Source organism: Protopterus annectens, chromosome 3.part1, assembly GCF_019279795.1.
Source record: "Protopterus annectens isolate FY-2018-M chromosome 3.part1, PAN1.0, whole genome shotgun sequence".
Taxonomy (NCBI): domain Eukaryota; kingdom Metazoa; phylum Chordata; order Ceratodontiformes; family Protopteridae; genus Protopterus; species Protopterus annectens.
Window position 1 is genome coordinate 632,560,511 of NC_056732.1, and position 15,508 is coordinate 632,576,018.

The 15,508-nt window shown below is 41.6% G+C and overlaps 1 protein-coding gene across 1 annotated transcript in view; it reads right to left on the reverse strand.

The window, feature by feature from the left end:
* LOC122798233 (nuclear transport factor 2-like) overlaps positions 1 to 15,508 on the reverse strand; it is a 110,087-nt gene that overhangs the window by 13,917 nt on the left and 80,662 nt on the right. Inside the window, exon 4 of the mRNA XM_044067012.1 lies at positions 5,549 to 5,647. Coding sequence (XP_043922947.1) covers positions 5,549 to 5,647 — 99 coding nt within the window. The remainder of the gene's footprint in view (positions 1 to 5,548; positions 5,648 to 15,508) is intronic.

Consider the following 15,508-nt stretch of genomic DNA (forward strand, 5'->3'; position numbering starts at 1 on the left):
TTCTAGGCATTTATAGTTTTAGACTATGCTTTTGACACCAGATATTTTGTTTGGGACAAGCCCTCTTGAAAGAGAGTCCTCTGGAGAGTTTATGTCAGGTTACCTGTAAATGTTATCCACAAATACTTAGTATTAGCTTTACCCTCATAGTAAAACGACAGGAGTGATCCAAGGACTGAACCCTGAGGTATATCAGCTAGTGAAAGATTTATGGAAAAATGTAGAACCCAGGAATTTAGTGTGCGCAGCTATATCGGAGACACTGTGATCCAGTGTTACACTCCCATGTAAATGTTGGTTCTCATGTATCTATGGTGCCAGAGTATGGAATAATGTCAAACAACTTTGTGAAGTCAAGATGTGTATTGTGCATGGTTCTCCCCTCACCAAATGCACTAGTAAACTAACTTTTGCCAACTTAAAATACTAACTAGAAAAGGATCTTGCCCTTGACCAATCCAAAATAGATTGGGCATAGTCTGTAGGTTACCTATATCCAATAATTTCATAATGCTTTCCATAGCCTTACAAGCCTACAACTACTTGGGTCTGCTAAAACAAGGACAAGTGATTAACACCAGTAGCACGTTTAAGCCCAGAAACCAGTGCTCGAGTGTGCACCAACTACACTATTAATGGAACAGAAGCATTACCAAGCTTAATATGAAGCTTAGTGTGAGCCTGCTTTGGTGCTTCAAGCTCATTCCAGAAATATTTGCTCAATGTCCAGACTCAACTTGTGCTATGGCCTGGAGAGGAGTCCTCCAACTCAAATTTGGGACAGGATGACGTAACAGAATGCCTCCAGGGATAAGGAAGCTCAACCAGGAGAGCAGACTTAGAGACAGGGTGGGAGTAATGAAGGGCACATCTCCCAAACCTAATCCTAGTTTAAGGTAAATCTCTTGCGAGTGCAAGATCACCATCTGCAAGTTACTGCAAAGTAGTTAATTTCCAAGTTCAACCCTTAACCTGCTCTATTACAGTTTGCCAACCTCTTCAGACAACTGGTTTACCCATTTTCTTGGCCATATAGTTGACAAACAACTTTCCCCTATTTTACTACCGACCTGCCAGCTGCTGAACCTCTAGCAGCGAAACAGTTTAACCTAGTCTTCTGCTGTGGATAGATTGCCACAATGATGTGCTGTTAGCGTTTAGAGTCTTAACACAAACCACACAAGTGTTAGAGATGGGCAAAAAGGACAGCTCAAGAGCTAGCCAACATGCACCAGTATGGGAAAGAAAATCCCACACAGACCTAGGCAGAATTCTAATTAACAACTAAGGAGGGCTCCTGAAGTTACATCACTCGAACTTGTGCAACCTACTTAAGTTTTTTGAACATGAAATGCTCACAGTATTTGAACCACAAGTACGGATATTGATTGGTTCTTGGCTGGGTATTTCCTTCACTACCAATATGAATTCAGTACATTATGTTTTGCATTCTGGGATGTCTCCAAACCCAGAGGATGTTCACCAAGCCAATACTAGAACTAGAAAAGTGTACCCAGAGATGAGATGAAGTTAACAATTTGTTAGTCAAATGGAGTAAAGTGGACTAAATTTTAATGTACCTTCCCATCTTATGGAACTCCCACAGCCAAGGCATTCCCAAAGGTCCCTCCTAGATTAGACATAAAAGGTCATTTTGTTATACCTAATGTGGAGGACATATCCTCATCCTCTACACTGGTGGTTAATGACAGATGTGATCATCCAGAGTTTGAGCACAGCAATACATGTACAAAAGATCACATGTCCTAGAGCAATCACCTCCCAAATGCAGTCTAACCTGTAGTAACACTCGAAGGTGCAACTTACATAAAGTAGTCACTACATAGTTTGCCAATAGCCACTCCTGAGGCAAGCACTGGAGACCTCTCAAGTCTCAGGGCTTACAGTACAGTGGGTTAGCAAAACATATTAAACAGGAAGGGGAAGACCACATCTTGTTCCAGGTTTTGGATGTGGAGAAAGTGTTAGGATGGGTTTTGGATGTGGAGAAAGTGTTAGGATGGGGATCCAATTAATGCAACAGAGGACTGAGCTCCACTGGATTTTTAAATTGGCTGCACACAGAGGGCATGGCCTTAATGATTTAGTTGAAGCACATTCTTAAGTCTAGGAAACTTGAGATAAGTCACCTATTACTGTAAAAGTAACGTTAGGTCTGTGTATATGGTTGCGATACCTTTAATGCTTTGCAAGTGACTGATCAATTGAATGGTTTCTTGTACTACTTAAATGGAGTTTGAGAGTTTTAATATGTCTGATGAAGCAATGTGTTCATTGCGAAAGAACCTACATTTTATTAAAAACTTGGATTTGAGCTGTTGTCAGAGTTGAGTTTCTTCAGCTGTGTATCTGTACAAGTTCCTGCAGTTTTATCCTACTGTTTGTACTATACAGTTGATTGCTGGTTGTCCTGGCTTCCATTGACCTTAACCATTATACCAAACCTTCCAAACCCTACTCCAAGGTAAAAAAAAACATGCTGAAATAGTACATGTGGAAAAAGGCATAGGACACACACTAGGATTACCACAGGACTAAAGAGCCTGAAGTTCCGGTAGTTTATTCAGTTAAACAGGTAGATGGACAAGTGTTCTTGTTCCAAGGGTACTACAATACTCATCCAAATGAACTGAATGAAACTCCTGTTCTGAAGAGGACAACAGAAGATGGGAGAATACTGCTCAAATGGCAAGACCAGCTTGGTTGTCCTCTGGTGCTTGGTCAGGGTTTTCTTGGAAGTCTGCCACTCAAGCATGACACAACCCAAGTGCACCATGGGAGCAAAATGCAAAATCTGCAATACAATAGCTATTGACAGTAGAACATAGATGCTTCTGTCCAGAATAGGGCAAAAAAATCTGACCATACTGGGAACTAGGAAAGGAGAGAAACATTTGACTAAATCCAGTGCAGCTTCTATGCAGAATACAGTCTGGACATATTCCAAATATTATAAAATTTACACAGCTGAACTTTTTCTACAGGAGAGCTTGATAATTAAAGGCAAACTTGAACTCGGCCAGCTATACACTAGTCAAGACTGCAGCAAAGAAGCCATACAAGATTATCCTCCTAACTCACGAGGAGGCTAGACAGAAAGATGCTAAAGGCCTATCCCATGTGCTGAGAGTACTCTTAATATGGGGAAAGTGGAGGGACCAAAAATCTTCCCACTAAGGCGAGGACCTATTCTCTGCAGGGAGAGAAGCAGACTATCCTAATAGCCATCCATGGCTTGGTGGTGTTCCTTCCACAACACTGTGTGGCTATGGTAATCCTTGAAGGGCATGCCCAAGATGGCAGTTTTACTAAGCAAAACATTTTATATTCATATAAAAGTGCTTTTTAGTTTTGAAGTAGTTTCATAAATTGTGTGGACAAAAATCGCTTGTTATTTAATAAAGGACTTTTGTTCTGCCCTCTGGCTTGGCACTACAGGAGCTGGTCTACATGACTTTTCCTGTTGGTATTTTAAGAATGAAAAAAACTTCATAAGGCTGCACACAAATCCAGGCTTGGGGAGGTACTGTGCGGCTCCAACAAACTCCTTACCAACGGGTTCTGGGATTAGATGGGGAAGATATTTTTTTTAGGTGGGGCACCAAGCCCAATTACAGCAATATTGCCATGGGCTTACTGTAACCTTCCTTGGTTCCAAACAAGACCAAGTGTTGTCCCATTCGGGAGTTTTATCAACATCTACCATTAAATCTGTAGGGTCATTGCATACGATGGGTGTCAACCTGAGCCCATCAGTGTCTTCTGGAAGTAGTGCACACAAAATCAACCTTTGTTGAAACTTTCACCCCCCCCCCCCCCCATTCAATGGCAAGAAGTCAAAATACTGCATGGCCTCCAGAATGCGTCAGACCAGAGATCATGTAGGAGTCAGTAGCAGTGGAATTCTACACAAACTGCTCCGTGGATTCAGGTGGCTTGCTCACTTACTTCTGAAAGCAAAAACAGCAAAATCAGGGTGCCCCCAGGCAATCAATTACCACCTCAGAAGCTGCAGATGTTTCAGATGACAATGCAGAGAGCTCCATCCAGTCCAAGCCATTTCTCTCAAGATTAAGGGTATTACCAAAGAAAATACTTGGGAGGCAGATTTTCAAGCGGTAGAGGACAAGTCTCATTATGCCTTGTGAAATTCTGACTTGACAGTAAAAAGCCATGCCCCCTACTCCTGCAGGCATAAAAAGCTCAGGCTGAACTGAGCAAGAGCACAACTGTCCAGTGTTTGGGATCTGTGCCTGAAGCCAGCTTTGAAACTGGACAAGGTATAACCATACTATAGCACTGGTGCCCTGCACTTGCAATTCAAGCCCCTTAAAGATGTACTTTTTGTACAGGCCTTGAAATGAGAGCCTGGCATGGGACAATCAAAGAGCCTTCCTGTACAAGGACCTGCTACATCTGATAGACCTGGATAGAGCAGGCAGGCCATCCCTGAAGAGTTCCCAGTCTATTCCCACAAATCCCTAAATCAGATGGTTTAAGGAATGCGCCACATGATCAAGTTGGTCAAACCATAAAATCCAGATGACCGAGGTAGGACATTGCATAAGCCAAAGTGGTTACACTCTACTTATGTGGGAGTAGATTAATCCTCCCCAAATCCCCTCCTCCATAAATACAGGCTTCAGTCATCATTGGCCAAAGAAACTCAGCACCTGTTAAGAATGGGAGAGAATTAGCTGAATACCAGACTTGGAGGAACAGATTTAACTTTCTCACAGCACCATGTCCTTCTGGTGGTGTGCCGACATACCCGCTACAAGCATCACCCTGCCAAGTCAATAAAAAAAACAGGATTCTTCATACAGAGGAATGTGTTAGTGTCACTTGGAGCAGTTCTTAATGCATTTGACTTTGTGTAGGTCTTTGCTGATAGTGGCCAGAGACCCGTAGTAATGCCGTTTAGGCATGCGACTGCATAATTTCAAGAGAACAGTTATCCAAAGAATTTGTGGGCTCCAGATATGAATTTCTGTGTAATGTACATCAGGTAAGTAAACATTCTTACAGTGTGGGATTTTACATAAAGGTCCAAATGTGATTAAAGAACATGAAGTTCAGTATGTATTTAGAGCTTATTAAAGTAAGACTATTGTAGTAAAGTTAATATTCCAGCTTACAGAAATTCTGAAAGCTAAAGTTTAGTCATCTTTCTGCCATTAAGAGAAAAAGATTAAAAGGAACATTTTTCCATACAAGTCTGGACAGGCAAGAATGGAAAGTGGGTGTAGTCATGAGGAAAAATGGGTTACCATGGGTTTTAAAGATTTATACTTGCATATGAACAGAAAGTTTAAAGACTTGTGAATCAGGATGCAACAGTGAGGCAGCACCCCTTCAAAAGACATTTATACTAGAAAGAATGCCAAGGTGAGTGGTTAATATTAAAGCCACATCTGAAATCCCACAGGAGCAATTAGCACCATCTAGGAAAGGCAGACTTCTCTAGAGTGAACTTGTACGTTATACCTGCATATACTGTTTTATCATGAACCAATCCAACACTTACCTGGAGCTGTCCAGTCACCATAGTCAAGACACAGCTATCTGGGGTTGGCTGGTGATCTTGGGAAGTGATACTGTGCCTTATTTTTTGAAATGGAAGTGCCTGGAGAAAAGCAGAAAAACAACTTTGGAACAGGCAGGATAACAAATCAAAAGATGATCAGACTGGAAGATTAAAATCACCACAAAACAAATATGATTAGCATACCTGCTTCTCAAAATACTCAATTAAGGGATTTTCTGCTATGGAATATTATGCTCCAAATCATGGAGCTTTTATGATTGTGTATGTAATGTCAATAAAAGGCAGCACTAATCATGCACAATTACACCCTCTGTTAATCATTAGCTGATCGAGACCACCATAAAAAAGTAAAAGCTTGAAGGACTTCAGCTTGTGTAAAAGCAAAACAGCTGAAACAGGTCTGCACACCACCTCAAACAAATCATGCTGTTGCAGGCTAGTGAAGGAACATCAAAACAGCCGTCTGAGTTGCTCCATAAGAAATTCACAAGGTCCAAACACAAATGTCAGATTTCAGGCCCACTTACGCACTTACAGTATGCTGGGAACTTGCCCTAGGTTTGATGCACTGTTGCAATGGTGATACTTTGAGCCTTCAGAAGGACGAAGTATCTAACCAGATTTCACAGCTTGGCACCTTTTCCCTCTCGGTCAGGCATATACCCTCCCACCTGGACATCAGAACATGCAACACCTGTTCAATGCCATGTTTTGTCCTGGGTCTCACTACTGTTCAAGTAGTGAGGCCACAGTAAGAAACAGCCCCTAAATGAAGAGGATACCTAACCAGGATGGCAAGAATACCTAGGAACATACTTGCCTACTTTTCCAGACACTAGATCAACCCAGGGAGGAAGGACAACCTGTAAAGGAGAAACTAAGAACCAAGAAATTACTGCACACCCCAACCCAAAAGGGGCCTCAGGAAAGGGAAACAATGGACATTTCACATCTACAATTATGGCCATGTTCCAACATTGCTCAGCAGTGGTAGCTTCTTGGGGATATTCCTAAAGTTTAAGAATCTTGTAACAGTTGCATCACATGAGTTGCACAAGGGTTCGAGATAGCTCTGCAAAATACGACCCTTGCAATACTCTCTATATCTATATATAGATTATATATCTGGTGACCACATGGTTGCTTCTAAAACAGAGTGCTAAACCCTCTTAATGTAGGTGGTGGCTTTACTGTACCCTAAAGTAGTCTTCCCATGTAGTGAAGGAAATGCAGTGAGCCACTCCTTTTGAAATTAGTGCTAAAGCAGAGCAGCCCCTCCCCCCACCTCTGCAAGGACAACCATTTTGGTTATAGATGGTTTAAAAGAAAGCAAAGTCAGCTTTCCTAGACATACCAGACATCTCATGGTGAAAGTCTTGAGGACCTTGGCTGTAAGTTTCCTCAGACGGTCCTGCAGTTACTCTGGAATGGAAAGAAATGTGGCTCAAGGAAGCCAAGCTAAACTGCAGATACGTACACCTTCAATGACACAGGAATCCTATATTGAAAGGATTGACAGGTAACTTAAGGCCAAGGACAGAGGACTGGGTCTTGTCCTGGCTCCTCTGGTAGGACGAGCTTTTCCAGTTTAACAGATTTTTCTTGCATTAGGTTTCCTTCCATCCTTCCAAGATGGAAAGCACATCTTTGGAAAACAAGTGCCTGAAAAGAATGTCAACATTAATGCATTCAGGGTAGCATTGTAATAACAGACCTTGTGTTAAGTTCAAATGCTGAGCCAGCATTAAAGGTTCTGCCCTTGCCATACTCGCTCAGGAATCAATGTTGCTACCACCAACAGGGAGCCACTGGTTGCATTTTTGGCTTTAACCATCTTTTTATTGGTCTTAAACAGAGAAAAGGCTTGCATAGTCCTGTACAACTAATAGGAAAGATCTACTGCCCTGAACTCTGGAAGGGGGGGGTCTTGATACAAGTGCAAATGTCCATTTTTAGCATATCCCATGTTGGTAGTCTAGTCAGGATACAATAGATGAGACTTTGTGGGTTTTGTTCAAACAGCTTTATTATGTACCATCAGGATTGAGGCTTAACCAAATTGTAAACAAACTGGCTTCACTCAAAATGGCACTGAACCTGGCATGTGCTGACTATATGCACGGTCAGTCCTTGGAATGCTTAAAGCTACTGCACACTTGTTTCTGAGAGTATGTGGGATGGAATATATCATACGTTGATATTAGACATGCAATCAATACGATTATCATGCAATTATACAGAACTAAATACATATACAATTATGTCCAGGCTGCTATTTCACACTAGGTTTGGAAATGCAACCAAATCATTTGACATAGAAACTGGAATAATGTCTAGCAACTGGGACTCTGCTGAATGTTCAGCTTTTGGGACATCAGGACTGGAAGCAGAGGTTAAGACATGTTCTGCAACAGGAACATTGTCTGGATTGCTCAGAGATCTAGAGTTTGTATCACAGGAACAATGCTGCAATAAAGATTCTGATACGGTAAGAACAAGTCTGCAATTTCTCCTGTACTCTACACCCTCATCCTATGAAGTAGGATCTCTGCTCTTCACATATACCAGTTACCTGGCAGTTTGTATCCTCATGGTCACCTGCCTTCAAGGGAAGAAATCTACTCGTAGCTAGACTTCTGTAAAGAATGCTTTCTGAATAGTTTAGCTCCGTCCTGCTCCTAGCTTTGGGCTTCAAACTGAAACAGATGGGCAATGTTGCTTGGACTTCTATCTAGGCAAACCGGAAGTGAGGTAAGTAGATCGCCCCCAGGGTAGGTTTCTGAGATGAGCAGTGGTCCTTGGGTAGTAATCTCAAGCCAGCTCAAATAGCCTACCAATACTAAGCAATGCAGATTTGTTCCACTTGAATGTGGAATTTTCTACTGTTCACCTAGTTAGCTTTGGACAGGACTTTCGTTCTTTGCAAATGAGGTTTAGTACTATTGCATACTGAACAGAAGTCTGGCTAAAGGTGGTGAAAATACTAATCCTCTTGCCCTTTAGGTAGATTTGGAACCTGGGTGACCACGATGCAAAATCTGGATACAATTCATATAAAAGAAGCAGGAACAATTTTAAGACCTTTGAAAGTAATGCCATCTTCCATTAACATCTCATCCCTGTAAGGAAAGGAAATGTAGTGATTGAGCTTTTTCAAAATTGGATCAGTCTTTGTATGATCAGCTCAAAGTCTCATGCTATTACACACTTCCATGACAGCATGAAGCTGTTCGGTCGCATTTCTGGGTGATCTGTACAACGTATCCGCCAGATACAGTTTGCCTTTTGTACAGACCATTGTGTAGTTGTACTTTAGCAATAGGAGATTCATTCTTTGTAATAACTGGACCCTGAATGCATAAGCTTCTTTAAAATAGTAAAGGAAGGTTGGTGATCAGTTTCTAACTGAATATCTCAACCATGGACTTAATGAAAGTCTGAACATGCAAAAACTATAGCCAAAGTTCTCAGTTTGAGCATATTGCATTTCAGTTTGGGCAAGAGTTCTTTATGCATAGGCTACTCATCTGCCTTCTTGAATAATGATTGAACCAAGTCCAAATTTTGAAAGCATCACATGAAAAAGTTGCCTATTTATGGACATCACAGTATCTTAAAATGTAGGCGGGGTGGCAATTTTCTCCTAGAGGTCTTCAAATGCTTTCTGGTGCTGTTCCAACCAAGACCATGCAACATTCTTGCATGTTAGACAAAGTGCTGTCAACTCAATGAAGTCTCCTATAAAGTTGCCCAAATAGTTGACTATACCAAGAAAACGTAGAGCTTGAACATTATCTGATGGACATCAAGAATGGCTGCTTGGTTGGGCAGTTCTGGTTGCAAGCCAGTGCTGGTAAATAAAGTGACTTGCAAACAACTTCTATTAGTCGAATTTGCACTACAGAGGATTCAGCTGAAGTTCACATCACATGCTCGTCTAGAATTCTAAGGTTTGTCATGCTCTGCTTCATTACCTCCAGCCAATAAATCTATTATGGCATAAAGAACCTAAAAGTTTGCTCCATTGCACAATGAAAGACTTGCTACAAATGGCATCCTGAGGAATCTGCATCTGCCCTGCCAAACTGTACTGAAAGTACAAGGTAAGGAGGACTTGCGATCAAGCATCACTTGCCAAAATGAACTTTTTGCATCCAAAACAAAAGTGGCATTCTGTATTAGGGCAGCGACTGTACGAATGGGATAATTGTCTCCAAGGCTTTGTTCAAATCTCTTGGGTCAACACATTTGTCAGAGCCTTGTGGGCCACTACCATGGATGACACCCAGTTGGTTCTGTGACTTGACGATCACATCATGTTACGCCATTTTATCCAACTGAGCTTAGACTATTCTGCATAGCTATTGGAAGTCTTCTTGCTGGTCTGACTACTGGACTGAACTCTGGGGGTCTTACTTCATGGAATACACAACTGGAAGTCTGCCCAGCTTGTCATCCAAAACATCAGCATACTCTGTCAGAAAATGACTTCAGTAAAATTGGAACTAGATGTGCTTTCTATGGTAAAGGAAAGCAGATTCATTCTCAAACTGTCTCAGAGACCCAATAATGGTTGCACAGGTCTTTGACTACATAGAACAAGCTGCAGCAGTTCCTTGTCAAACATGAAAGCACCAGTGAACCCAAATTCAGTTCCTCCATAAACAAGTTTTGCACAACTAGCCACAGTGAGTTCCTCACTTCAGCAAAAGTATCTGCTGACATAACAGTGCATTAAAGCCAGTTGAGCATGGTGGATTTACCACTGACCTGGACAATACAAAATACTTAGCAAATTCACTGCATCAACCTTTTTATCAAGTACTGATGCACCATCTACATATAAAGTGGACTGCTGCAACTCCACCTTTACACCTGAAATTTACTTGATTTGCAAAACTTTTGAAACCCCTCCACAAACTTGTGGCATTGCTGACCAAACACCAAATATTTCTCTTTTTAGACTCTATTTGCACCACAATTTTAACAGTTGAAGCGGGATTTGCTGGCTCATGCATGTACTGCACAGTATGCTCCTTTATTGGGACTTTTGTTTCCCTGGTGAACCAGCAGGGGCTGCGCCTGCCATGCGCTTAGGCCTGCTTTTGTTCGCCACGTGTTGCATGCAGTCTACATTTTCTGGAGCTTGCTGAAACTCCCTTACTTGCAAGCATACGTGTGCGCCTTTCTGCAACTTCATGGATTTGACAAAAGCTAATTGTCACGGAGCAAAGTCTTTCACAGCAGCACTATTAATACCACACACGAGCCTGTCCTTTTATCAACTTCTTTTTAAAGTCACCAGACCGATATTTTAGCTTTGTTCCTCAGGTCAGTTACACAAGCTGCAAATGTTTCCTCTGGTTTATCTAGTGTGCAAAACAAAATGCCTCTAATGTAATATTTGTCTGGGGGGGGTTGCACATTTTCCTGAATTTGCACTTCAAACAGGGTCTTCCCTTAATTCAGCCTGAACAATGACCATCACCTTCTCCCTCATACTACTGGTGCATATACAAATGCTCTTTCAATGGCCTTTGACCCAGTTAAGTTTAGCAAAATGAATGCTTAGTGCATGCTTCTTTGAGCAAGAGTACACTATTTTTTATACAAGCAGTTTATATTCTCCAGTTCTCTGCAATATTCTGATAAAAGTGGTGAGGGCTTTCAAAATCAGTCTGCCATATTAACATACCAGTGAAACTTTACAAATATGCATGAACATGCCAGAAATTTAGGCCAGTATTTGTAGCTTTGCCCAATAGCACAAGCGAAAGAAATTTATTGATAAAAGGACAGGCTCGTGTGTGGTATTAATAGTGCTGATATGCGAGACTTATGACCTTAACCTAGCTATTCCTCTAGCTACCCGTGTACAATATGCAGATGATTTAGACAATCTGCTCAGCTAATTCTCAATCCCAACTGCAGACTAACTCAGAAAATGTTTAATACAACAGAAAACTGGTTTCTACAACACTGCCTGCTTTTGAACCCCAAAAAACACTAAACTCCTCCTCTTCACTCCTACCAGTTGTCACTCCCAATTAATTTCAGTCTTATCCAATAACTGTATACTCATCTCCTGATCCAACTAAACTTCTAGGGGTAACCATTGATAAAAACCTGAACTTTGAAACCCACATCAACAATACCATAAAAACAGTCTACAGGAAACTAGGCTCCCTTTATAGGATTAAACCCTTCCTCACCCCATTAGCTAGAGCCACTATTGCCCATTCCCACCTTATCTCCACACTTCTCTATGCTTCAGTATATACTAACTTGTCAAAACTTAAACCAAGTCATACAACAGCACTGCAAGATTTGTTACAGCTTCCCCCTTTAGGACCCATCACTGCTATAACCTGAAACAGTTAGGTTGGTTAGAGCTTCAGAATCAAATTCACTTCAACTCACCATTGCCCACAAGGCCCTCTTCCAACCTACCAATACCCCAATACTTTCTAACATAATTACCCAATATAAAAACCTTAAGACTTTACGCCCAACATGTAAATCTAACATGTCAGGAGATGCTCTGTTCTCTAATGCAGTTGGAAAATATTGGAACCAACTCCCTCATGAATTAATATCGCTGTCTTTTATACTTTAAGCACAATCTCAAACACTACCTTAAAACATTGGTTATGTCCCTATACAGATCCAGCCCAATCTCAGCTTTTATACCAGTTAACCTCACTACAGACCTTATGCCTGCTGTCTGCAGCTTATCCTTGGCAAAGATACATCTTATCCCAATAGAGAATTTAATATACCTAGTTCAAGTCAATATACCTAGTTCAAGTCTTCTGTATATAAAGTCAAAAATATCTTACCCAAGGCTTGCAACAAGATTTGTATAAACTGAACACTGTTCGAACTGTTGAAATTTGATGTATTCTGTATAACTAGTTACTAGTATAGTAACTTGTATATAAAGCCAATATCTTAATTATTGCAACAAAGTTTTTGTGGAATTCTCTTAACTGTTGAACTTTCTAGTATTTATCTGTATAACAAATTGTTACCAGAATGTTTGTAGTAAGAATGGAGCTTATCCCCCGGGTCTACTGAAAATGGACATGTATCCAGTTAGACTATCCCGGTCAACAAAAGTAAAATAAAAAAAGTGCGTCACTGTAGTACTCTTGAAATTACTGTATGGCAAGAAACATCGAACTGCACTGTGCGAATGAAGTGGGCAAAAGAAGCTGAGTAAGAAACATTTTGAAGTAATTGCACTTTGTGAATTAGTACACAGCACACAAACTTCTCCAAAATGGCGGTACTTCATTAAATGACTTTACACTGCAGTAAACTAATGGCAGCGCTTTGCTAATAGACATACCCAGCACAAGAAGCTTTTCAAAATGGCTGCATTTGACTGCACTTTACGATGGTTACACACAGAATCTTCAGAATAAATGCACAGTAATAAGCACACACTGAGCACTTACACAAAATGCTTAGAACTCTGCTGAACACGTAGTAATGCCAAAACATCAGCACTTTGCCAAAACACATGCAGTCGCCTTGCTTTACACTGTGCCCTTTTTGCCCTTGTATTAATTTTGCTCTCATTTAATCTTTCATGTTCATTGTACTATTCCTGTGCCCATTTTAGAATTCCATGGCAATTTCAAAATCCCTCGTGCTTGTCTGACAATCGTTTCATCAAATACGTTAAATATCCCATTTAAATAAACCTTGCCACTCGCTTGTTTAACAATGCAGTTTGTGCCCTTGTAATGCTCAGTTTTATTTGTTATAAAATAAACTGTTAGTGCGAGTTTACTACCTTTTGTTCTTTCTCCTTTCATGCTAGTTTCTCTTAATTTACCTTCTCTCCGCTCTGCACCTCGTAGCTCTGAATATCAGTCTCTGGAATCCCAGTTCCGACACCATGTCGCTAGTCTAGTCAGGATACTACAGACGAGACTTTGTACATGATAAAGCTGGTTGAACAGAACCCACAAACACATCAGGATTGAGGCTTAAGCTTAAAGACTAGCCATCTGTAAAACAAACTATGGCTGCACTCAAAATGGCAATGAACCTGGCATGTGCTGACTATATATGCATGCTCAGTCCTTTAAATGCTTCTTAAAGCTAAAGCTACACCACACATTCCATTCTTCACCCCACCTGTGAAGGACAAGGCCAACATCCATTTGGAAGATCCACTTCTGATCATGTGATCTGCCATCATGCTGTGCAGAGCAGGGATAAGATGCAGATAAGTCTGCCTCTGACCACCCTACTGGGGTTGGGTGGGAAGGAGGGTCTCACCCCCAACATTGATTACAAGGTCTGCCTCTGACTACCCTACTGGAGTTGGGTGGGAAGGAGTGTGCGTCACCCCCCACATGGATTACAAAATCAATGGTGTCAATATGTGCAAAATTCCATATTTGCAACTTTTCGGGGCTCTGAGGCAGGGTCACTGGCATTCAATGTCCAAGTTCCTTGGATCCTCTGGCATAGAGTGACCCCCCCCCACACAGCGCCATGTCCTATCGTCGATGTTGGGGTGCTGTCCCAATCTGAATGGGACTGTTTAGGCTCACCTGGACCCAACATTACAGTTCCATGCTGGGAAGGGAATGGGGAGTCCACAATGTGCATGCTAGCATTTTTCTTAGATTCTACTAGGGCTTCCTCATGCAGTCTGGTTAACGGCAATATCAGTATGGAGACTGATGTATACCAGTGTCCTTAGACTCCCTTGCTATGATGTGGTGGAGCCGTTCTATGCAGTACTGTAGCAGAATCCTGGAGAAGGCCGTCTAACCATGCCCCCAGAAAAGGCTTGCTGCCTGGGGAAGAGCTAGGATTTTGGACCATTTATAAAGAATCCCAGAGACTTGCATGAAGAATGAACTGCAGGACTTGCAGTCTCTTCTCTAGAGTGGCTGCTACAAGTAGGCAGTCACAGGGAGAATCTCTGGTTCTGCACAAGGCAACTATTCAAGCCAAGAACTTCCTGACACTCTTGGGTGATGTAGATTACCCAAAAGGCAAGGAGGTGGGAGCCTCCTACTTTGAACTTTAGGTACTGCCAGTCTGCTTTGGCTACAGTTATGTAAAGTAAGCACTCTGATACAGTGTTACCAAGAAGACTTTGATAAGTAGAAAAGGCAGAGTTCAAAGTTGAATACTTGAAAATATTTGATACAGTTAGGAACTTTGCTATAACACCAGTGCAAGACTGGCTTAAGGGACATCTGAAGCAGGAATAATCTTAAAACCCTCGGACTTCTTCTGGTTGTAGAAGCACTTCTAGGGATGCTTGCCTCAAAAAGGTCCTGTGATTATAAAAGAGTGCCCACCCACAGGCATTTCTTACAAAGTTTTACTGCAAGAGAAAAGAAATTCAAAGCAGTTTCTCTACAAAGTACTTAAATGACAGACTGCAGAATACTAGCAAGCCATAATGTAGCAAGATCGATCAGACATCCCTTGTACTACTGGCACCAGATATGCGGGCATCAGCCTAGCCAGGAAGGCTGATGGTGCAAAGCTCTATAATACAGTCTGATGCCTGCTCTACTGCAACGGACTACAATCAGGGGTGCTCAACACAGGAGGAAGCCTAATTGACAACTAGGTTTTAGGATGGGTCCAACTAAGGCAAAATGTCAAGATGGAGTCCCAGCTAGCCCAAATGGGTGGTCCCGAACAAAGTGGGGAAAACAAAATTGCTATGGTATTTAGTAGGGTCCACATGGTGGCTGCACAGTTACATTTATGTAGTATTTTGCAACAGGCAGATGAAGTGGCTACTGCCCTGAAGGAGTTGTCCTAAGTACTCAAACTGCTTCCCTAGAGAAAGCATAGTTCAATAACCAGTACACCATGAATCCTCACAGTCCTTTGCAAACACAAATAGCCAGTCTTAAGGGAAACTGGTATGGATTACAGTATCTAGCACTGAAG